We start from the raw sequence: 25,788 nt of genomic DNA, 5'->3' as shown, positions 1-25,788 counted from the left end.
AAAATAGCAAATCCCTCATAAACAAAATAGACATCCAATTGATAAATGCAAAGCTGATCCTCAACATCATTGATGAGACTTCCATAATAACGGCTCCACAACTCTGACAAATAGCAAGCATCAGACAATTTCTATTGGGGCGCCTATAACATTTTTTTCCATCAGAATCATTAAGAGAATTTAAAATTTAGCTAGGTTAAAAATATTTATTACCTTTGTCATATAAAAACCTCTGAATATTCAATCAATATAAAAAATTTAACTTATCAAACGTTAACTCACAAAATCAATAATTATATTTTTCTTACAAATTTGTTTTAAAAAATTCTTACAAATATCAGACATTCTACTACACAATTAACAAATATTCATGGTCGAATTTGCGTTTACCGTGGGACCATTGATACTATTCGTGAAGATTTTTTTGTGTTCTTATGTTGTCGATGTTTTTTGTCAAGCTAGGGTTAATTTGTTTATTTTTTCTATTTTTTTTTTGTTTTCATATGGTCAAAGCGAGCTTCGTAGTTTTTTGGTGGGGAGTGTTCTCTACAGGTCCGGTCCGCTGCAGAAGCAATGTAAGCGGTGGTGTGGGGCAAATAAAAGTGTTTCAGTTTTTTTTTACAACTAAATTTGTTCATTAAATTTTTTTAAAAGTTCATCCAGGTCATTAAGATGCACATTTTAATTTTGATTAAAGCATCAAATAGTCATGGACAGGCGCCGGTTCTCTATCAAAATATTTTCTACATGTTTGTGGAACTTCCATGGAATTTGACATATTTTGTTTACTAAACCATATAATATGAATTGTAAATACATTTAAGAAAAAAATATACGAACCCGGAATACCACTAGTATATATATCAATACAATACTAAAAGTTGAATAAGAGCTCCTCTCATGCTGTCCACGTCCTCAACAATAATCAACCAATAGGAAATCAGAAATGCGCCACGTCAGACGTGCTGCGAATGGTGTTTGGGCCTCGCATCCTAACGGCCCGATAATGTTTGGAATCTAAAAGCCTCGGAAGTCCATGTCTCGCTGAAGTCTCCTTTCCCCTTTTAGCGAAGAACAACCCTAATTTATCAAAATCGATCTTCGATCCCCTTTCTCTTCCTCTTCTTCGTTCTGTCGATCCCCTTTCTCTTTATATTCTCCGTTTACTACGTTTCACAAATCTTTATCGCGAACAATCAATTCTCTCCCCACTCCTCTAAACTTTTAATCTCATTAATGGATCTTTGTCGCTATCACCGCCTGCGATTCTATATAAATCTCTTAATCGATGTGTTTTTTAGATCTAAAACTGTTCTATCCTTTCAACTGCTCCTTGCGATGAAGTTCTCCGGTGTTTCCGACTCAGTGAAAAAAAACGGCGAAGCGGCAACCCCCTCCAATTCAGACAAACCCGTCTCTCAAACCAGTGTCTCTTCCGGCGATGACAATCCGATGAAATCCAAAGGTGCAATGGCTGTATCGAAGAGTCCGACCAAACCCGTCACTAAAACCGGTATCTCTTCCGGCGTTGACAATCCAGTGAAATCCAAAGGTGCAACGGCTGTATCGAAGAGTCCGATCAAATCACACGGCAAAACTGGTGCCTCTTCCGGTCCCATTCTCGGCGTTAGGGGCAGAACATCTGTCTCACCCGTCGACAAAGGCAAATCAATTGTTTCTGACGACGTAGGGGAGGTTATTACCTTCAAAGACGTGACATTCGGGCCCCATCAAGATGAGGTGCGGTTTCGATTGATCCATTTTTGGGAGGCTTGGAACGTTCAGACGAAGGTTCTTATCGGCATCGAAATGCTTCTCATCAATAAAGAGGTACAAACCATAATTTGTTTATCGAATAATTGATTTGATACATAACGTCTGATTGCTGTTTATCGCTTTGTTTGATTAGATGATTGATATTAAGATTGATTAGCAACAAAATAGATTGATTCGATTATGTATAATTATTTGTTGTTGCTAAACATATGTTGACTAACTTCTCTGATTAATTTTCTTTTGACAACAGGAGAGTGTAATCCAGGGCTTCAACCCCTATGGAAGGATTGTGACCTATTTGCCTCACATGAAAGCTGGTTGTACTTACCGGCTCAACAAGTTTTTCGGATCAAAGAACAAGACAATTTACCGGGTAGCTGATCCAGATGTCACTATTAGCTTCTCATGGAACTCTGCCCTCACTGCTCTCAAGGACAGTTCAATCCGTTTCCCTGAGGATCGGATCCGTATCCATGGATTCCGAGAGTTCGATGCTGCTTCCGACTTGAGAGGTGATCTTTATGGTAAGTTTTCGCTTCGTTAACCCCAATCACCGTTAATATTGGATAGTAGTCTAATCTGATCTTAGATAGTATGATATCATCTGATTAGTTATTGTATTGATCTTGGAGTGTTTGCTTACAATTTTGTATTGATTGCCGGATTTATAAATAAGGCATTGAGTTTGATGTCTTCTCTTGCAGACTATATTGGCCATATCAAACTTGTGAATGGGAAGGTTCCCAGTGACGGTCTCTTGCTTGATGAAGCTGAGATAGCTGTATCCCACCGAGTTGAGCTTCACGTCCAGACACATGAGTAAGTTATTGTGTTGTTATAGCTTCGTTTTCAACCACAATATATTAACTAAAAACTATATTCGCAATTATTTACTACACGAGTTTGTGTTGTTGCAGCGATCCTGTGATGAAGTTGTATCTCTGGGACAAGGCTGCCTTTGAGTTCAGTGAGAAGTTTAAAGCATCTAGAGGCACTGCTCATGTTATCTTAGTCACCACTTTAAACCCGAAACGGTTTGGAGGTTTGTATTGCTAAGTTACATTGCTGTTTATGAATTTATATTTGGTTGAGGCCCTTAACTTCATTTTATTATAAGTTTGCTGATGTGTCATGGCATTCTTTCTGTTATAGGTGTCCTGTCTTTATCTGCCATGGCGTCCTCACGTGTATTTGTGGATAGTGATGTCCAAGAAACACTCTTCTACCTCAGTTGGTAAGGTTTAGTTTCATGTATTGGAATGTCGTTCATGCTACTCCATATTGTAATGCCCGGGTTGACGTTTTATTCAGGTTGAACTCGAACTTGGATGTTGCCAGTAGAATTAATGCAGAGGTAATTACCAAGCCTGAGCCAGCGACCTTGGGAGAACTCTTCTCTTATATGAATCAGACATCCTTTAAGGTATTATATCTGCAATATCTGATACATTTAATAAGATAAACTAAATTTCACATTGAATTTTCAAATATTTTTCCAGGTTGCTTTGTTTGAGTGTACATCAACTATTTATGATGTTGTGCACGGGTCTGGATGGTATTATATAGGCTGCGGTGTGTGCCATACTAAAGCAACCAAAGGGCCCACAACACTTATGTGTAAGAAATGTGGGAAGAGTGAGATTGTTGGTGTGGCGCAGTAAGTGGTTTATATATAGTTTCTACACATTCTTTGACTGCAATGGTTGTTAACACTATCTGTATTAGGTACTTGACGAAGCTATCTGTGTATGACCACAATAATCAAGCCGTATTTGTTGTCCTTGGTGATGCCGGTGAGGAGTTGACTGGAAAGAAAGCTAACGAGTTGGTCGAGAGATACTATCAGGTAATTAGAAAATTATATGGTTAGGAGATCTAGAATGTGTTCTTGCAAAAGTATTTAAAAACGTTTCTGATGATGTCTTATTGTGTGTTAGGCCAATGATAGTGTTGGAGGGGATCACATGGCTCCAGTTCCTCAGGCTATGGTTGATACCATTGGACAGACGCGGAAGTTTATTGTGAAGGTATCGAATCACAATCTGACTGCCAAGACCCAGACTCTCACTGTGACAAAGGTGCTCCCACCTGATACCCCAGAACCTGAAAGCAGTTTAGGAGAGAACGTTGATGAAAAAGGTGATACTGAGGGAGGGGATAATGCAGCTGAGTTAGGAAAAAGGGGTGCTGATGTGATGGAGTCTGAGGGTGTGAAGCGTGCCAAATGTGGCTAATGAAATTGCCTTGACTGGTTTTGTGTTCTTTTTTTTTTTTTTTGAGACTAAGCTTTTTCATTATCTTTGATTTCTCTTTGCATCATTATACCAACCTTGGTTATAACCTCTTTTTTTAATAACATAAACTGTTAATCTTTTCCATGTTATATAGTTTGATCAAAATATAATAATGACTAACTATATACTGTGATCTTATTATCTGTATAGGAACCAATGAAATGGTAATATCTATATATATTTACCACATCATTTGGTTGATGACAACCCAATTCAGAAATATTTCACGTAGTTTGGACAACGTTGGAAGCATGATATTATATGATTACTTATCATTGTTTAGAACTAAGTTATTGGACTCATTCGATCGAACACTTAATAATTATAAGATATATGTGGACAACCTTGAATGATTAAAAACAATAACTCTTTATATAAGCCAAAAAATTGAAATTTTAAACAAAATTAAAAAATGATGGGCTGAGGTTCGAACCCTGTTCAAGAGCAAATGCGGATGCTACTCTACCACTATACTAAAGACACTCATTGCAAATATATGCCCAACACTAAAGATATATATAAACCGCTCGGGATAAATTAATTGCTTCTTAATCCTTTTTAACGAGGGAACATATATATGTGAACAACCATGAATGATTAAATACAATAACTCTTTATATAAGCCAAAATAATAGAAATTTTGACGAAAATTAAAAATGATGGGATGAGGGTTCGAACCCTAGAAAAGAGCAAATGCGAATGCTACTCTACCACTAGACTAAAGACACTCATTGGAAATATATGCCCAACACTAAACATATCTATGAACTGCTCGGGATGAATTAATTGCTTCTTCTTCTTTTTTAACGAGGAAAACTCGACCCTTCCTCTTCTATTTTCAACTGCTTTCCAATCCAAACTCCTCACCATGTCTGATCAAAATCCTTCTTCTTCTGTTCGAACTAGGATTCGGAGGTTTAACGAGATTGATAACGCACATGGAGAACACTACCAGTTCCGATCGCGAGTCCTGTTCAAGTCGTTTGATGATCGTATCCAAGAAAGTCGATTGATATTCTCCGGAACAATTTCGCCAATCGGGGGTTACTCTCGCCGTCATCATAACCACGAAGCCACTACCGTGTATCGCTCTCTTTGTCTTCGAGGTTTTGTGGTTCAAGGTTCTCTAGATCCTAGGAATCGTGGGTTAGAGGATGTGTTTAGAGTTATTGATGACATAGGGTGGTCTTACACGGTGTTGCATGTGAATCCGTTCTGTCCTAGAGTTGTGAGAGAGTTCATCTCTAACATACCATTCTACGAGGATGGAGCTCTTATTCGAGGATTTTTCTACCGTTTCTCCCCTTCGGTGATCAACCAATTGATGATGACACCGACTGTCGAGCACTCTTTTCAGTGGAAAGACGTTGTGCTGAATCAGGCAATCACACACCTCACCGGTGGTCAATGTGCTGGATGGACGGGGTTTAATCTGAATGCTCTGCTCGATCCCTTCCAAATTCTATACCGCGTGTGTGAGCGTAGTTGGCTTCCAGGTCCGGACTCTAATTTGATGATGAGAAAGCGTCTCCGCCTCATGTATGCTGTTACCAAACGCAAGCAAATCGACTTTGGCCAGCTTGTGTATGAACAAGTGATCGACATGACCCGCGTAAGAGACTTGGAAACTAACTTGATATTTCCAAATCTTATTTATCAGCTCTTAGTGCTTCAAAAAGAAGCCCCTCTGTTACCAGGAGATGAAGATCCTATCAGAAAAGGTATCCCCATCTATGACTCCGGAAGTGATGGAAGTGGTCCAAGGGGACGTAGAAGGCTTTGTTAGTGTAATAGGGAAACATTTTTTTGTGAAGTCAATCGTTCTCTCATGAATGTAGCTAACCTATGATCTTTTTGACAAGTAGCTTGTGTTCGAATCCTCTTCAAACGTTGAATCTCAATGAAGTTTATGTTTTGGTGTGATGTCATTGTCTCAATTATCATTTCAATTGTCTCAAATTTTAGAAATTTTTTATCAGTAAAGGAAAGAAGTATATTTCATTGGCTGAGCATTAACAATATTTCTATATACCTTTATAAATTAAAATTATGCTATAAACCCTAAAGCTGCCAAACACGTATCTTCCTCTCGCATAGCCGCAGGAAACGTTATCGACCAACATCGCTAGCCTGAGGCAGAGGTGAGAAAAGAGAGAGCCGTTGAGTTTGTAGGAGGACTGCCAAGGCTTTACAAGAAGGATATTTAAGCATAATGGTTACGCCACCGCCCGAGCAACCCGTTCAATCAGCAGGTACATATATTAACTTCGTTTACGGCAGTTCATGGTTATAAGTTGGCACAGCATGTTTCACGTATTTGTACAATTTTGAATATAAACAATCGATCCAAACTGTAGTTAAAAGAAAAAAAACCAATTGATCCCAATCAAATTGGTGAACTATTTTTCTATAGAAAATTATATCGAGTAAACGACTAAAACTTCCACAACATAGGACAACAATAACTACTTTAACTATTTGTTATTATGTGAATTTTACTGTCTAATAAAAATACTACGACCACCAGTCCAAGCCTAGATACAGAATTGCGTCCAATTACTTAATCTAATAAATAAATTTTGTTATACTTTTATCTCTTATAATGCAGTTTGTGTGTTTAGTTATATTGTTGATTCAGCATATTAGCAACTTGAGTTTATGCTACAATCCTTAAAAATCTTTAGAAAATTATCTATTCGATTTGACATCCTTTCTTTCGTTTATTGTAATTTTATTTTGAGATATTATTCAAACATAAAAATTATAAATGGTTTTTTTTATACAATTTGGTGAACCACAATTTAGAATAGCGTAGGATTATAGCATCATTAATTATAATAAATTTTATACTTACGTTAAAATAGAATGATAATTAAAATCAAAGAAGAAAATTAAATATTTTTTATACTTACGTTATACACACTAAATTTTTTTAAAACAAATAAAATCAATATACTAATTTAAATTTTTATTAAAAAAAGAATCAGTTTCCCTCTGATCTCGAGATCATATCTGTAAAATATTATTTATATATTTTCTGTAATTATAAAATATCATAAACAACTACATATATATGAAAAATAAAAGAACATTTCAGTAATACTAATTATACGTTTTGTTTTGGTAGCATTAATCTATGAGGAAATATATATTTTAACTGTCTGGCTATTATATATTCCGCATGACAAAAAATTTAATTTTCTAAATATATCCATGTGTGTAATTATTATAGTTGGAAATACATGTATCTTATTACAATTTATAGTTTTGTTTGTAAAGTTTTAAAGAACGCATGCCCTTAATTAAAATCAAATGTTTTACAGTGACATCTTACATGCAACACATTCTTCAAAGAATCCACCAACTTCAGGAAGGGATTTCAGTGCGTCCTATCACAGTATGTATAAGAAATGTTTGGGACATCAGAAAACACCAAACAAATAATACTCAAATTTGCATCGGCTTCCTGTGCTACGACCACCACGTAAGCCTTTTATTGACTTTAACATATGCATATATATATGTATTTTCCAATCCACCATATTTGATTTAAACTACTCACTATTTACTTAATTGGTTCGGCACAACAAAATTTGTTCACATTCAGGGACAACTATTAGAAGGCCGTCTCACCGGAAACATTCAGCCGAATGATTCAAAAAACTTAACTGAAGGAGATATATATGAGTTTTCAAGATTTTCTGTCATACATAATTCACGACTTCAGAAACTCACCCAACTGCCGTATTACATTCAGATCGACCAAAGGACAATAATATTGAACGTTACAGACATCGGTCCGATATTTCTAGTTCACAATTTATCTCCTCAGAATTACATAAATCTATTGCGCTTAGCCACTATACCCACATACTTACCAGGTAAGTAATTCATTCCAGTATTAATTAAACAAACATGGATGTTTATTATAAAATCAATGTGCAGATGTCGTCGGGCAGATAGTCATAATACAAAAAATAAAACCAGACCACCCAGAACTCAATATTGATGCCACAATTGGTCTACGGCTGAACATGTCAGTCTAACAAAATAATTAAAAACGAAATAATAATTATCTTCATACATACATCTCTATCTCAGGTCGACAATTGTTAAACTCATATTGTGCGACAAGCAAGCAGCAGATTTTAGCATCCTACAAAGCAAGAAGAATAGGAAATTTAAAGTTGTCATCATCACAAGCATAATTCCTAAACTTTTGCGAGGTAAATAATTTTACTAAACACATCAAAAATAATACATAACTAAATTTTTTTTTATCAACATAACAATAATATCCAGTATTTTCCAGGCAAACTACTACTCCGTTCATCACCAGCAACAAATTTCTACTTCAACAAATCAATTGATTACATAAAGCATTTCAAAAGCCAAATAAGAGATCATGCAAAACCATGCAGCAAAGAGTGATTCTAACTCATGCATCATTCGGATTGTTATTCTCTTTCTCACATGATTTGATACCTAGATTTATTTACATTTTAAACTATTTTATCATTGTTTTTCTTTAGATCTCTACTTCTATATAAAATCTAAAACTCAACTTCTGTCTTTCAATCTTTGCTAAGCAATTTAAATATATAGAGAATAAATTAAAAGACACAGGTGATGTCTACGTGTTAGTGAGCAAGAAAGCATGATTAGAGTGAATAAGAAGTCTACTATAAAGATGAGGGTTACTGAGAGATAAAATTGTGTAGAGTTTGTGAATTTAAAAAGTTACTTGGATAAAAAATATATATATACACTGATTTACAAAATTTGATCAAACTTTTGTAAATTGCTACTTCATGAATATTTTTCGAATTATTTTGAATTTGTTTCATTATATTTTACAAATTGAAACTATTTTTATTTTAAATTTGAAAAATTAAAACATATAATTTCAATTATCAGTTTTCAACTATTACAAACGTAAAAAATAAGATTATGTACACTTTTTTTGAAAAGAGGGTTTTATATTTTAAGTAGGTTATTGGAGTACTGTTTATTTTCGTGAATTTATTCGAAATGAGATTCCAATCTTTTAAAATAAGAAAATTTATGTTCTATACATAATTATATTTTTTACAAAACTCTAAAATCTCGGACTTGGTTCTATATATATTATTAGTTAATCGTGTTACCATAATAAAAAAAAATTTAAAATTAGTTAATTTAAGTTAACAATGATAATGTAACAAATTTAAATATATTATCCGCGCGTCTGTGAAGAATATGAATCATAAATGATTTAAATTTGTTAATTTAAGTTAACAATGATAATGTTACTCTCATCAGAAAATAATATATATATATGGAATTTGTTAATTTATTCACCTAAAATTTGTTTGAATATTGTTATCTTAGCATTTGATTCAATAATTTATATATATATATCATTTTTTGAATTTCTCGGTTTTATTTACACTATTAGAATAATTTGGCAGACAATATAGTCACCTATTGAGTGATAGGAAAATATATTGTCCTCGCTCCATTAATCTGTGAGAAAATCTATATAACATCATTAAGAGAATTCATAAAAGGTATTAATATCTTGAATTTAGCAGTTAATTACATGACAACATCTTATTTTCACACACTTTTCCAATTTTTGATTGTTGCTGGTTCATAAGGTACTAAGATTTTTAAAGCTTTCAAATGTGAGTTTTTATAATAAAAGAACTAAACTAAACAAAATCTAATTGTCATGCTATTATATATGTTGTCCGTAAGTTAATATTGAGATATAGCACTGTACGTAATTATCATAGTGGGAAATATATGTACCTTATTACAATTTATAGTTTCTTATAGTTCCCTTGAAAAGTCACCTCACGTGGGTAATGATACCACAACTAATGTTACATATATTTTGATGTATATATATTATTAGTTAATTTAAACATAGGTTAATTATTTATAGTTTGCTCAGAAATTTCTGATAATGTTAAACCTTAAAGTAAAATAACATCACCATCACTGTTAAGCCCATTACACCTAAACCCAGTATGTAACTAATACTTAGAAATTTTCGATGATGTTAAACCCTCAACGAAACTGTAACACGTTAGGAAAAAAGTCAATTTAACAGAAACAAATAACTCTCAAAAATTAACATCCATGAATAAATGATCGTTTAAATCAACATTAAAAGAGAATAAAAGCATCTATTAAAACTCACTATATTTACCACATTTACACAAAGTCTTCAGCCCCCACAAATACCTCAACAATGAGTAATATACCACTTATATCTCATCGGATTTCACATCAAACAAGATCTACAGGTGGAAACCCAAAGCGAACCCTCCAGATCTACATCCTCAGACCCAATACAACACAATCCGTGATTAATTTTCAATTTCTATCAATGATCGACAGCCAAGGTAATTTTAGTGACACCATATCTGAAATCATGGAAGATAAGTTAACATATCACGACATTCACCACCCCAATTCAACATACCTTATTGAAGAAACCAAACAATATGTGATGAATGAAGCTAGAGCCAACATCAATACCTTCGCTAATGATCTTCAAGTTACTCTTACTATCAAAGATTACAACCCAAATGCAACATCAAGACTAGACGTTGATCTGATCATTACTGATTTAGAGGATACTAATAGGCCTCCAACTACGGAAGAGGAAAACGATATATGTATTGTATGCTTCGGAAATTACAACCAACACAACAATCTTTGCACCCTTGCTTGCGGCCATAGTTTCCATTTCGCATGCATTGACCAGTGGCTTCGCAGAAACATATGTTGTCCAATATGTACATAAAGTAATCTATGATGCCAAACTTCTCTGAAAAAATAAAAAACAAAAATTATTGAATTCTAAATTGCCATATCAGTTTTGTCTTCATGTTAACTTCATCCTCCTAACCTAATGTTACCGATTACTTGGTGGCGTTTATCTATTTAAACTAAAATACCATTTTTAATAAAGATGATGTTTTTTTAACTTTTCCTATTGTTAACATATACTTTCAAAACTAAACATTAATCTAATATCATGTATTCAACATTTTTATGTTATTATCAATCTTTATTTAATTATAAAAAATCAATTACCTCAATTATTTTCTGAATTATTATTTAATTATAAGATTTATAGAAACACACAAAAAAAACTTTGTGGAAATTTTTTAGGTATGTGTTGGTTTTGCAGGAAAAAAACCTTCGCTTTATCATAATCATTATTAAATAAAATATATGATTACGAGTTATATAGATAAACTTAGTGTATTAATTTCGGCAAAAATATTATCATTTCCTAACTAATTATTTTACACATTATTATCGTTATTAGTTTATTTAGATCATAGTTACATTGTAAAATGACTCAGATAATATACGAAGACTGGGAGAGATCTATCCTGATAATATAACTATACAATTATTTTTTTACGGTCCCTACTTTTTCAAATAATCTTCTTCCTCCCATCTTAAGCAATTGCACAAGCATTATATAACATATTTGGTAATAATCTTCTACTTTAACGTTTTTCTTTGGTAACAAATCGAAGTTCAGTCAAACCCCCACGTGGCCACGTTTTTGTCGGTCGGACGAGTTCACATGGTGTAGTCTTGCTTCAAGCACCTACTAACCTTTATATATATCTGTACCATATTTTATACTTACGTTTTTAAATTAAAACTAAGTGTTACCATATTTGAAATCCCATATCTCATTAACATTAATTTAGATTCACTGTATATAGAATACATCATTTAATATAAACAAAAAAATTAAAAACATAAACTAAATACCCCCCACTCAGTTCTTATATTTTAATACAACAATGTAGTGTTAACATAAATAGTTAATTGATGTTCACCATACAAAAATTACAGGAGGACCCACGCAAAAAAGGAAACGAGGCCGTCCACGTGGATCACGTAATAAACCAAAAGGTATATATTTACTATCAAAAATATTTAATACTAAGATCAAAATTGTCTCATCTCAGTGATTAAACTGTGTACGTTTTCAGTTCATCTGGTACAAGACCGACCAACATTCAAACCAAAATATTACGACTGTAAGTTTATATGGATCATAGTATTATATCCTAAACAAAACTTATTTATCAAACAAACTAACTTCCCAGATTTAATTTAATAGGTGGCTGTGATGAATGCGACTCTTACAGTGTGTATCTATTATGCTATATTCTTTTAAAGTGACAACTATTAATCTTAATAGTCAAGCAGGAAAATGCACGTAATATGAGAAAGGCCATCTTGCTATCGAGACGAACTTCGGCATCGCTACGACGTACGCATAATGGCTGATAAAATCTACTCAGATTTAATACATTTCTAATTCTAATTTACGTTGTTTATGCATAGATACAAATGCTCCACCACATCCACAAGGAATGCGTCGCACTCAACCAAAAAAAGAAAGGTGCATACTACTTAAGCCCCTATGTTTCTGAGAAATATATATATATATATATAAACAATGATATTTGTTACCGACAATTGTGACTCGCTTAATACAAAAATACAATTTATACAAAAAGTAAATTCATAAGATAAAAAATTAAAATAACACATTTAATTTCAAAAATGTATTTTCCAACATAATGGTTTTCTTAAAAATCAACTAAAATTAAATTTTGAAAATAATTCATTTTTAAACATATTTTTTTTCAAAAAAAATATTTTCCAAAAAGTAAAACAAAAAACTTTTGTTTTTTAAAAAATGTAAATTTATAATTCCTAGGCCTCTTTTAAATTCTTAAGATGTTAAATAAACTATGATTTAACAATTCGTAACAAATATTTTTCAGAAAAAGGTTCAATGTCACAACTCGATAAAAACCCAATCGTAGCATGCTCAAAATGTGGTGCGTTAATGTGGACTTCTGAAAGCACTGGTACAGATCGCAAAATAGGTGAACCAACTTTCACCCTTTGCTGTAACCATGGCCAAATCAGGCTTCCACCGATCAATCAGCACCCAGCCCTGTTAGAAAAACTTCTTCAAACTAGATGGTTTCGAGATACTATCTGAGTCTATAATTTTGTACTTGCTTTTACATCCGTTGGAATGAAAATGGATTATAGTGTCGTCCACGCACCGGGTCCTTATACTATACGGATCCAAGGTCAAACCCACCACAGAATTGGCTCGCTCATACCGCGACAGGGCTGTCTCCCAGAATATCTCCAGCTTTATATATTTGATACGGGCAACGAACTCAGAAACCGCCTAAATGCGATGGGACAAACCTCAGTAGAAGGTAATCTCGATGAGTCAACATTAGCGCTCCTCATCGAGATGATTGACGAGAATAATTGTTTAGCTAAGATTTTTCGACGTGCACGAGACCACTACGAAAGCGTCGGGTCAGAGTTTGCTATTAGGTTAGTCCCAGATAAAGGGAAGGGGAAAGAATATGATCTTCCAAGTACAAGCGAGGTGGCAGGTCTTATCGTGGGGGATATAACATCAACAATTGGAGAACGAGATATAGTGGTCCAGTTTCAATCTGACACTTTGCAGCAGATACATGATGATCACCCTCTATACATAAGCCTACAGTATCCTCTTTTGTTTTCGTATGGTGAATATGGGTTTCACCCAGAGATCCCCCTACATCTTGAGACATGCACTTCAAGAACAAGGCAATTCATAACCATACGGCAATACTAAGCTTCTCAGATTCAAACACGTCCTAACCAAGGGATGACGTTGATTAAAGGAGGTCGTCTCCTCCATCAATTTATTGTGGACGTCTATACAACAATTGAAGAGGATCGACTGAGGTGGGCGAGAAATAACCAAGATATTTTGAGAGCCGAGCTCTACAGTAATGTCCTTGATGCTGTAAGCAAAGGTGAAACTGATGCTAATGTTATTGGCCAGAGGTTTATACTGCCGCCAAGTTTCACCGGCGGCCCCCGGTACTTAGTGGAAAAATACCACGACGCAATGGCTATTTGCAGGGAATTTGGCAATCCAGATTTATTTATCACAATGACTGCCAATCCTAACTGGAGCGAGATTAAAGAGCATATTGGGAAATATGGTGGAGATTCTCCTAATGATAGACCAGACATTGAATGTCGGGTTTTTAAAATGAAGCTAGATCAACTACTCAAGGATTTCAAAGCAGGAACTTTCTTCAAGCCATACAAGGCAGCTCTCCACCGAATAGAATTTCAAAAAAGAGGTCTCCCTCATCCACATATATTATTGTGGTTAGGAAACTCTACCAGAACACCGAGTGCAGAAGAAGTGGATGAAATAATTTTAGCCGAGCTCTCAAACAAAGAGGAAGACCCACCTGCTTACGACTTAGTCATGAAACACATGATCCAGGGTCCATGTGGGCTCTTTAATCCGAAGTCACCGTGTATGGAAAATAACATGTGCACGAAAAAGTATCCTCGGCCGTATAACGACAACACTTCAATTGACAAATCCGGGTATGTGTTATATCGTCGACGCCGAAACGACGATGCGTGTACATTAAAGGCTAGGGCTGTACTAGACAACACCTTTGTCGTACCTCATAACATTAAGCTTCTGAAGAAGTACGAAGCTCATATTAATGTTGAATGGTGTAATCGTACAAGCGCGGTGAAATACTTATTCAAGTATATAACCAAGGGCGTTGACCGAGCAACAGCTGTTATTGAGAAGGGAAATACAACAACTACATCTGACGCCACGGGATCCGGAGGATCAAAGGAGAAAGTCGTCAGGCAACGCAATGAGATCCAAGACTACATTGAAGCCCGATATTTGTCAGCTTGTGAGTCTATGTGGCGGACTTTCGCATTCCACATACACAAAAGAAAGCCATCAGTTGAAAAGCTTATCATTCACTTGGAAGACGAACATAATATTACGGTTAAATCAACAGATAACCTCGGCCGTGTAATCCACAAACCAGGTATCGAGAAGACAATGTTCACTGAATGGATAGTTTTATGCAGAAGGTCAGAGTTTGCGCGGACACTAACATATGTGCAGATTCCTGAATATTTTGTATGGAACAACAGTGCTAAGGTGTGGACTAAACGTAAGAAAGGAAAAACCATTGGCCGAGTCGTAACTGTCCATCCTTCAGCAGGTGATCGATACTATCTGAGGGTCCTCATTAATAAGATTAAGGGTCCTAGAAGTTACGACGAGCTAAAAACATACAACGACGTGAAATACAACGACGTGAAATACCCTGTACAACGACGTGAAATACCCTGACTTCAAATCAGTTTGCCACGCACAAGGCTATTTGGACAATGATGTTGAATGGCTCGAGAGTATGTCAGAGGGTGCTCGAATGGCCAGCCCATACCAGCTCCGTGATATGTTCGTCACATTCCTAAACAATTGCTTCGTTGCAAGCCCTAAAGGACTATGGGAACACTCATGGAAATCACTGAGCGAGGACATACTTCACAAGAGACAAAGGATCTTAGGTCACGCAAATCTGGAGCTGGACGATAAGACCCTGGAGCAATACACATTGATAGAAGTAGAAAAGTTGATGCGCATGCATGACCGCTCCTTAAATGATATTAAAGATATGCCGAAGATCAACCTTGTTTTGCTAAAGGAATTGGGGAACAGTTTGTGGAACCAAGAAATAGATTACAATGTTGCCGAGGAAACACTAAGACATGACAAGTAGTACAACTTACTTAATGCTGAGCAGCGTGCGATCTATGAATCAGTCTTAGACTCTGTTGATAAAAAAAAAGGGAAAACTTTTCTTTGTATATGGCGCAGGGGGCACAGGAAAAACATACCTATACCAGACTATTATATCCGGGCTTCGCTCAAGAAAACAAATTGTTCTACCAGTTGCTTCTTCAGGAATAGCCGCCTTGCTACTACCAAACGGGAGAACATCTCATTCCCGCTTCAATATTCTGTTGAAGCTCGACGAAGATAAGTTCTGCAACATCAAACCAGGTACAATGCTGGCTGAACTAATTGAGGAAACGGACCTCATAATTTGGGATGAGGCACCTATGACAGACAAACATGCTTTCGAAGCATTAGACAAGACGTTGAAGAACATAATGTCTATGAAAAATCCACCCGCAAAGAATCAGCCTTTTGGCGGCAAAACAGTTATGTTAGGTGGGGATTTCAGACAGATCCTACCAGTCATTCCACAAGGTAGTAGAGCTGATACTGTATTAGCTTCGATAAGCCATTCATATCTATGGAATAGCTGCCACAAGTTCTCTTTGAAAACAAATATGCGAGTCAATCAGGATGAGAAAGAGTTTTCTGAGTGGCTTCTCAAGGTCGGGGAAGGTCGTCTAGAATCAGGACAAGAATATGAGGATGATGGGTACCATGAGTAATTCATAAATATCGATGAATCTTTGATTTGTTAGAGTTTTGTTGACCCATTAGAAAGAGTTGTTGATGCCGCATATGGACAAATCAACAGACCGATGAATTCCAAGACTTCCTACACTGATAAAGCTATCCTCACACCCCGTAATGGAACCGTCGATGAAATCAATGCTTACACCATCTCACGGACCGATGGGGTATCAAGAGATTACTTCAGCTCAGACAGCTTTGAGTTATCAGATACTACATCAGATCAAAATGATACATTATACGCCGTTGAGTATCTCAACTCATTGGAATTCTCGGGTTTGCCTTCGCACAAACTAACTCTGAAAGTTGGTGCCCCAGTTATGCTTCTCAGAAACATAAATCAGAAAAAGGGATTATGCAATGGTACACGAATGATCCTAACCCACGTTGGCGATCGCGTGCTCAAGGCCGAGATTATCACTGGCTCCCACATTGGAAAAGAGGTATTGATCCCAAGAATTGTACTTTTGTATGATGAAACAAAGTTACCGTTCACATTACGTCGGCGGCAATTTCCTATCAGATTGTGCTACGCAATGACAATCAACAAAAGCCAAGGCCAGAGTTTAAAAGAGGTCATCTTATATCTGCCTAAACTTGTCTTCTCTCATGGTCAACTTTATGTGGCTCTCTCACGTGTCACAAGCAAAGCAGGATTAACGATCATCAAAACCGAAGATTCCTACCAGCTGAAAGTGAAGAACATAGTCTACAAAGAAATATTCAAAGGCCTTCCTCCCGACAAAAGTAATTTTAAATAACTTAGTAGTTTTCACTCCCATCATTTTCAGAGGTCTTCTGATAAAATATTATATTCACAGATTAACAATGCCCGACATATCAACCAAGCGCTGATACAATCCAATAAAGAAGAGACTTACACATAGGTTTTTCCCCAGCTAAGCCAGGTACAAACCTTTTTATATAAATAGCAATACTGATGTATTTACCTAAATTTATGCTAACTAACTTATTTTTATCCAATTTCAGGTCATTTCTTTCTTATGACCCTCAACACAACTTCTGATCAGAGAAAGATTTAATCTGTTTCTTACATTATTTATTTTATTTACGATTTTTTTTGCTTTTAAACAATTGCGTAAACTCAATATTCACCAATTTTTTAGACATTTTGGAACATGCTTCCATTTCAAACAAAAATATTGAAATTTATAATCAAAATTCGACTATCGACACACTTTTCTGCGCATCGCTCGGAGAGAGAACCTAGTATATATAATGGAGCTCTTTCCTGTTTTCTCGAGGCATCCACGTATGCAAATCATTAAGTATGTGGGTCCCATTTAGTGATTGGTTTTCCGGTTTATTTTTGTTCGGATGGTTTGTTGATTGGGCTTCGATTGTGATTGTCGTCTGGTCTAATTTCAGCCTTTAGCGCTTTGTTTAACACAAACGTTGCGTTTTGTGATTAATCTGAAATTAGGGTTTGGCCGTTGTTACCTTCCTCACATAATCAATCCGCCGTTATCCCCTCTCCGTAATGATCTGCAAACAGTTGTTCCTCTTCTCATCTCTACACTTCACATGTCCGTATCTCTTCATCTCCCTTGAGGATCGATGTCTCGCTTTTAATTCGTGAGTAATTGTTACTCACATTAACCCCAGTTACGATGTCGACGCTTCCGTTTCCTTCGCTTTTGATCTATATATCAGCGTCTTGAGAGGATGATTAACTTCATTGTTACCGTTACGACCCGAGCTGTTGTTCGTTTCCTCATTGAACCGTAAGTAGCCAGAACCGTTATTTTGTTTAAATTTCTTGGGGTGGTAATCTTTAGCGTAATAACCTATTTTGATTCGCAACTTAGGAGGGTCGTCGTTTACCTATCTTTGTGGGATGATGTTGCATCAATGTTTAGAGGACTCATCAGCTCAGGTGATAGGACACAGACAGTGATGGTGGTCACTACTGTGAATCCCAAAATATTTGGAGGTACGTAAACTGTTAACTTGGTCATCATATTCGCTTTGGTTTGCCGATTGATATAGTCATACAAAATTTAATGATGGTTAACCATATGACCTCTGAAGCACTTTTCATTCCTCAGGTAACCTATACCTCAACTCAACTCCATCGACCAAATTTTATTTTGACCCCGCCCTTCAAGCCAGCCAGGTTTAAACTCATTAGGTGTTTTGGTTGAATTAATATCCGGTCTTGTGGTTGATTAAAGTACCGTGCCATCTGTTTCCAGCTTAGAAGGACCAGTCCGACAAGCTTTTCCTTGTATCGATACCAAAGAAGGGATAAAAAAAAGGAAGTCGTCTGATTAGGAAAGCTAAACAAGTTCATTTCCAATTCTAACGAGCAGGTAGTATTCCAGGCACTAAGTATGTTTAAAATGTGATTGTGTAATAGACAAGAATTACTGAATGGTTAATCTCCTGCCTTTGTTAAGACACTTGAAGCTGAATTTATTTGCAAGGCTTGGGTTGTTGATGTCCTGCAACAAAATGGGTGGTATTTCGTCTCTTGCACTGGCTGCAGCAGGAAGCTAGACAAAGATGGGACTTCTCTCCGTTGCATCCGTTGTGTTAATCCCAACGCAACTGGCGCCATCAAGTATGATTTTAACTATTACTAGATGTATAAGATTGTCAACTCTTTCTACTGCTCTCTCTAAGGTCACCCTTATTTCAGGTATCGCGTTGAACTTTTAGTTGATGATGGAAATGATAATGCCACTTTTGTGGTGTTCGACAGGGAAATGCTTAAACTAACTAAGCAAGACGCAGCTGGCCTAAATCTCGATGAGGTTTGTTGTTTCCTTCTCGCACCATCTGCTCATTGCAACTAATTGTCACAAAAGCTATATATAATCTTCAACTTTGCAACAACTGCAGATAAATGGTGGTGGCAGCATGGAACTCCCACAATGCCTTAAAACCTTGGTGGACAAGATTTTGTCTTCCAGATACGTGTGACACCATTCAATTTTAGCCCAAGCCACCGTACTTTCACAGTTTCCGCAATCATTAACACCATCGGCCCCGAGGTATTATTATATACTATTGTTTACATGATGTTTATCTAACAGATGACAGACTAACATAAGTTCCAACTGTTTCACAGACTTTCAAAACCAATGCAGCTGAATTTGTTCCGGTGGAAGGTGGTGAAGCATCGGCTACGGGCAGCAACATGACTGGAGGTGAAGAGAAAGAACCAAATCCATCCGATGCTGGAGGCAAAGGGAGTAGCCGTAAACGTCCCCGTGAGTGAAGTTACAAAGCCGTCGCAACGTCAACCCACTTCTGCTTTCTTTTCTTTCCATTTCGTTACGTAGTATGCTTTTTTATTTTCGGACTTTGCATGAGTTTTCATATTTGAAGGGTTTTGTTTTATTAAGACACTTATGATTTGGATATTTATCAAAAATGGGTTGACGTAATTTTTAGCATGGTTGTTATTTTTTGGTATAACATGACAGCATTGTCAACCAAATCCCAAATAAACAGGATGAACCGAATAATACGTTGCCTTACAATTTGATCTACTTACAAGCATTTCTGGAAAAAAAATCCATCCTTGAATTTTCTGATCTTCAATAATATTATCTATGTTAAATCATAATTAAACACATCTTCGTACGTTAATGACTAGCTAATAAACTTTAAAACTCAGGATAAGTTAATCAACAAGATACAATCATACGAACGTCTAAATTGATTTTATAGTAATTTAAATTACTAAAAGCAGGGGTGCATATTGACGTAGTACCTTAATCCCACTTTGATTTGTTTAAACTATTTTTTAAATTTCCCGTTTCCCATTTTTTCTTCTGTCCTTGGTTTTTATTTAATCATATATTTAAAAAGGCAATTTTTAACTGCACAAAAAACAAAACTATTTCTCTTTAAAAATAGCGTTATTATTGAAAAGGACATTCAGTGAATCAAATAACACATACATAGCAAATACGGACAGCCAATATCATCATTAAATTATAATAAAAAATATATACTGTATAAGTTCCTATAAACATGGTATGATGGTGAAAAATATATTTTTAAACACCAAATCAAGCTACGGAAGATCGTCCACGAGAAACATATACACTTTTGTAAGAATAGGCATCAGACTGAAATCACATTCTCAAGCGTTATACGTGCCACGGTTCATGACACATGTACGAGCTTCAATGCCATCAAAACCTTTCCAAAACGTTAATACCTTCTGGATTGGTAAATGAGGAGTCGTCTGAACGTCTCAAGCCATCAACGAAATTAGAATGCCACCACCCTCTTCACTCTTCTTCTTCTACAACACTCCACCTCCATCAACATTTCCGAACTACAACTATTCAAGTATTTCTAACATCCCCGCTCCGCCCATAGTAAATATAATGACGTTAATTATCAACTGTAACTAGCATTATGGCAATTGTTTTAGTTGTGTTTATTTGATATATTTTAATGGTATTACTTAGGATATTGGAATATAATATGACATGTTAAGGTTTACATTTGATACTAAAACATTATAAAACTGGAATAAAATTCGTTTCCAGTTAGCAAATATTCGTAAGTTTAGCATTTGGTCCAAAAAAAACATTTGTAAGTTTATTTTTATTTGAATTATTTTTGTATTGCAAGTATATGAAAAGAAACTGAAAAAGAATCTGCAAATGTTATTACATTTACTCTAAATAAGTGTAACTATATTAGATTATAGTACTTGCATACTACTTTATTTTCAAACTTGTAACTTTGAAGAATGTCTTCGAAAAGTTTAAAGATGATTCTTGGACCTTTATTTAAAATACTCTCGGATGAGTGACAAGGCGAGTGTGGCCTTATTTATCAAAAGAGGTTTCCGAAAATGGAATAGGTAACCGAAGCAACCGCTTTAATCAAACCACGAAATTTAACAGAAACCAAAACGATATTCCAAAAACAGAAAGATGGGTTCCACAAGAGACGTCATGGGCCCGTCAAAATATCCAAACCGTGGCTTAACAGCGGAATACAGTGTCCCTACGAGCGTGCCTTTCCCATGCACTAGTCACTTGTACCCTACGTAGCCCCACTGTCACGTCACCTTCTAGTCTTTAGGGTTTTAAAAAGAGGTTCTTAAAAAAAGGAAAAAAAAATAAATAAAAAATGGTTTAAAAATACATAACCGGTTCTTAATATAGCATTTTTAGAATTGGTTAAAACCCCTTTGCGTGTCCCTTTATTATTGGGTGTCTATGTCTCTCTTCTTCCTCAATGTTCTTCGTATAATCAATTTCTCTTTTCCTTCTCCTTCGAGGTAACTCCGGATCCACCGAATACCACAGGCTTGTTCCCCCTTTTCCCTACTCCGTCGAACTCCGTCTCAGCTATTTCAACCGGTCTTCAATGGCTTCGAAACGCCAGCTTCACGACGGATCTCTCTGTCATCGACGCCGCAGCTTCCACAGCTCCTTGCCTATCCGAGTCTGGCAACGACAAGGCGGAGAAGAAGAGGGATAAAAAGAAGAAGAAGCGGAAGAGAGATTCTGATGAATACTATACAAAGCCCACCAAGGATTTTTAGTTGGATACTCGTCTTGATCCGGATAATCTTGCTTATGGCTCCATCTACAGCCTACAGGTACTTTTAACATCTCTGTTGGTGAGAGTGGTGATCGTCTCACTTGTGCCTCTAAGGTTCCTTCTTTCTTTCCAAGAATGCTAAAACTCAATTCTTTACGGTTTAGCATTTACTGAAAATAGGTTGTTAATGTCATTGCAACTGAATTAAACCGTTGAAATCTGTATTGAAATGGGCTGTTAAAGCATTGGACTTTGTTGTCTGAACGATAGTTTTGGGGTAATTGTGTAGGTGTTGGAACAGTGTAAGTTTTTCTGTGTTTTTCTTCCGGCTGAGACTTTTGTTCTTGGATCCAACCAGTGTAAGTTTTTGTTCTTCTTTCTTTTTGCTTGGAGAGTGTAGTTTTGTGGTTTTTATTAATATGAGTTGAGAATTTTATACGTATGCTTATGGGTACAGAGAACAACTCATCTCATCATTGATTTGTTTTAATTCGGTTCCAAGTCCTGTAAGCAGTAGAAGTTGTTGCTTTGCAATCTCTGAAATTGTCATGTTGCTTTGTAGTCTGTATAATATGGGTCTGAGTTAGTTTGTTTGTGTCTGAGTTAGTTTGTTTCTCTTTATGCTGTTGCAGGTGGAGTAAAGACATGTGACAGCAGAAGCATGTGAGTCATAAAGCTTATGTTGGTATGTTTTAGTCACTCATAGATTTGTGTTCTGTTTATAAGAAATTAGGATTATAACTGATGCTTATGAGATGACACTCGTCTCTTTATCATGTGTTCTGCTTATCAGTCACTCAGACTTGTCTCTTTATCATAGATTTTGTGTTCTGTTCTTGCTTGTGTGTCAAGATAAACAAGTTGTGTACAATTAAAAGCTGATTTGGTTGAGACCATAAAAAAAAAAATTAAGAACTTCAAAGAGATTCTCCCATTGGACTATGAAAAATTTAATTACACTAGCAAAGGTTCTAAACTTTTCAAATCACTAAATTAACTACTAAATTATTCATTAGAACCAACAGGTTCTTATCATTGGAATTTGCTTTTACTTTCTTCTTAAGGAAAACATTTTCTTCTGACATCTTTACATCACCAATACTTTTTGGAGAGAATTGCCAAGTGTGACTCAAAACTTGGAGTCAAACCCAAAACAATACCCCAACTTGGGTCAAAGGCAAAAGTAACCTAAAAGACTATTGAAATTACAACTATCCCCTTGTGACCAAACAAAAAAACGGAATTTTTTTTACGTTTCTACCCCTCGCAAGTCGTCTGTTTAGACGACTTGAAAATAAGTCGTCCAGACGACTTAACTGAAAGTCGTCTGGACAGTTAGTCTTAAACATAATTTAAAAATTTTGTAAAAAATATTTTGATAAGTGAAAAATGGGAATTATGTAATTAACATATGTCTTAGGAGGTATAAATTAAGATATAACAAATTTCAATTGTTTTCAGCATAGATGAGTGAAAGTAGTGAGTCATGATATTCTTTAGTTTATGTTTCATCAACATATGTTGTAGTATTGTATGTGTTCTTAGGGTTAGATTTTGGAAAGCATTAAAACCGTTTTTGAAAATTTTTAAAATAACTTATGCGTGTTCATTTCTGTGTATAGTAAACACTATTTAAGTATAATTTGATTTTATAACGTGGTTAGTTAGTTAATCTAGTCATTTTAGTTTAGGGGTTCATTTTAGGGTCTAGGACGACTTAATATTTTGTCGTCTGAAAACAGACGACTAAATATTAAGTCGTCTGTTGTACATTATCAGCCAGAATAAGTCGTCTAAACCGGACCAAACCTTAAAGTTTACCAATGTAATTTTAAAGCTAACCGGATTATTTACCCAATATATAAGGTGATTTTTATTTTTTTGTTTCATTTTTCGCGAAATTCAGAAACCCTAACAGTTCTCTCTCAAAGGCGATTTCGAATTCCCACGATTTCCGAACAAACCATCGTTCTCAACATCGGCTATCTATCTCACTTCATTCTCACCGTTGTCGCCGCAGCTTCTTCTAACCCTAGCCGCGCCGATTCCTCTAAACCCTAGCGCCGCCGATTCCTCTAAACCCTAGCGCCGCCGATTCCTCTAAACCCTAGCGCCGCCGATTCCTCTAAACCCTAGCGCCGCCGATTCCTCTAAACCCAAAGTGAAAGAAATGTTGTTTTTAGTTCATAACAATTGAAACAGAGAGAGTGTAAAGAGATTTACGTGCATTAAAGGGCATTAAAAGCTCCAAACAGTTCGTACAAGGTTGTTGCCACTATTCATTGCAGTGGCAATATTGTAAATACTTGAAGAAGATGAGGTTGAGACAGTAAAGAAGCCATTTTCGAAAAGAAAAAAAAAATGTTAATAGCATTTTCGTAGATAAAATGCAGGTGTGGGGTTAAAATCTCAAAAAAAAAAGAGTCAAAAGAAAATGTTAGTTTTCTGTTTGACTCCAAGTTTTGAGTCACTTTTGCAAAAAGCCCTACTTTTTGCCCTTTATGTTTGTCGTCTTGCTTTTTCTCCTAAGGTGTCTCTATACTCAATAGTGAGTAACGTGTTAAAATTAAGAGTGGGTAGCGACGAGAGTGACGTTCTTTTTTGTAAGCGAATATATGTTAGAAATGATACTCTCTATTATCGAGATACAATTATTGTTTTTGTATGTTGATTGAGCCCTTGACTCTAAAAGGCCTTCTTACACCCACGTGATTGGATTTAAACCACAAGTTTTTCATAGATAGATTTGAGATATTTTAATAGCTACAGTATTTGACCAAAAAGGAGATATTTTTTTATTAATATAATCGAGAGAGTGATGTATAACTCGATAATGTATCGGTCTGCTGCTCTCATCCATGGCTTCGGTCTTCAGACGAAACTAGATTCATTTGTACAATACGTCTAACACTATTTATGTTCGTATATTACACCAACTTAGTACTTTAAGAAACATCTGTCTGGGGATAAGCGACAAACACGATCGTATTCATATTATATTTGAACTTCAAATTCATACTGTGTGTGTACTTATAAAATTGTTTTGATTATTAAACAAGTACCAAAAGGATAGAGAACATGTGGTTTTATAGTGTATATATTGTAAAGAAAAACGAAAGAGCCATTGTCCATTCAAGAAAACAGCAAGGATTCTGAGGGAAAAAATAGTCGGAATTTCGTCGGAATATCGTTATTCCGACGACATACCGACGAAACAAGTCGTCGAAAATAATTCTTCGGAATTTTTTTTTCCTCGGAATTTTCCGACGGAATTCCGAGGAAACAAACTTCCGAGGAAATTCCGAAGATCACTAGTTTGTCGGAAAGGTCCTCGGTATATACCGAGGGAAATGTCCCTCGGTATATACCGAGAAACCGTTCCCTCGGTATATTCCGAGGAAATGTTTCCCTCGGTATATTCCGAACATTTTTTTATAAACAGATCGATCGATGGATTTATGTCCAAAAACGCATCGATCGATCGAGTAAAAAATATAATTAATTTCCTTGGAATGTAAAAAATATTAATTTAAAAAAAAAAAATTTCTGAAATTTAAATTCCAAAATATGAAATTAAAATTAAAATTGAAATCATATTAATTAATATTCAAAGTTTCACAAATAAAAGTAAAACATTCCGAGTTTTTGGAAAAAAAAAAACTACGGGTCTGGCACGTCCGGGAAGACCTCGTTCGGGTACATCCTCTGCATCATCTCCATCATTTGCTGGTTCAGCCTCCTCTGTGCCTCATAGCCCGCCTGTTGAGCCGCCATCTGGGTCTCCAACAAAGATATACG

General features: G+C 35.7%; 3 protein-coding genes and 1 long non-coding RNA gene across 4 annotated transcripts; all 4 read left to right on the top strand.

Moving 5' to 3' along the window:
- The first annotated feature begins 13,785 nt into the window (after positions 1–13,785).
- LOC106308782 lies at positions 13,786–15,309 on the top strand. Its single transcript, XM_013745905.1, has one exon. It carries the CDS (start codon positions 13,786–13,788, stop codon positions 15,307–15,309), a length of 1,524 nt encoding a protein of 507 aa, XP_013601359.1.
- Positions 15,310–15,388: 79 nt separating this feature from the next.
- LOC106308781 (ATP-dependent DNA helicase PIF1-like) lies at positions 15,389–16,424 on the top strand. Its single transcript, XM_013745904.1, has 2 exons — positions 15,389–15,677; positions 15,838–16,424. Exons 1-2 carry the CDS (start codon positions 15,389–15,391, stop codon positions 16,422–16,424), a joined length of 876 nt encoding a protein of 291 aa, XP_013601358.1.
- A 93-nt stretch (positions 16,425–16,517) lies between these two features.
- On the top strand, positions 16,518–17,492 carry LOC106308780 (ATP-dependent DNA helicase pif1-like). Its single transcript, XM_013745903.1, has 2 exons — positions 16,518–17,196; positions 17,440–17,492. The coding sequence occupies exons 1-2, from the start codon at positions 16,518–16,520 to the stop codon at positions 17,490–17,492; spliced, it is 732 nt and encodes a 243-aa protein (XP_013601357.1).
- Positions 17,493–17,910: 418 nt separating this feature from the next.
- On the top strand, positions 17,911–19,853 carry LOC106310944. Its single transcript, XR_001263892.1, has 7 exons — positions 17,911–18,194; positions 18,279–18,403; positions 18,666–18,782; positions 18,870–19,033; positions 19,112–19,226; positions 19,315–19,466; positions 19,544–19,853. It is a non-coding gene; the product is annotated as an uncharacterized LOC106310944 (long non-coding RNA).
- Positions 19,854–25,788: the final 5,935 nt, after the last annotated feature.

This window comes from Brassica oleracea, chromosome C8 (genome assembly GCF_000695525.1).
Source record: "Brassica oleracea var. oleracea cultivar TO1000 chromosome C8, BOL, whole genome shotgun sequence".
NCBI classification, from domain to species: Eukaryota; Viridiplantae; Streptophyta; class Magnoliopsida; order Brassicales; family Brassicaceae; genus Brassica; species Brassica oleracea.
This window is presented reverse-complemented; position numbering and strand designations above follow the sequence as displayed.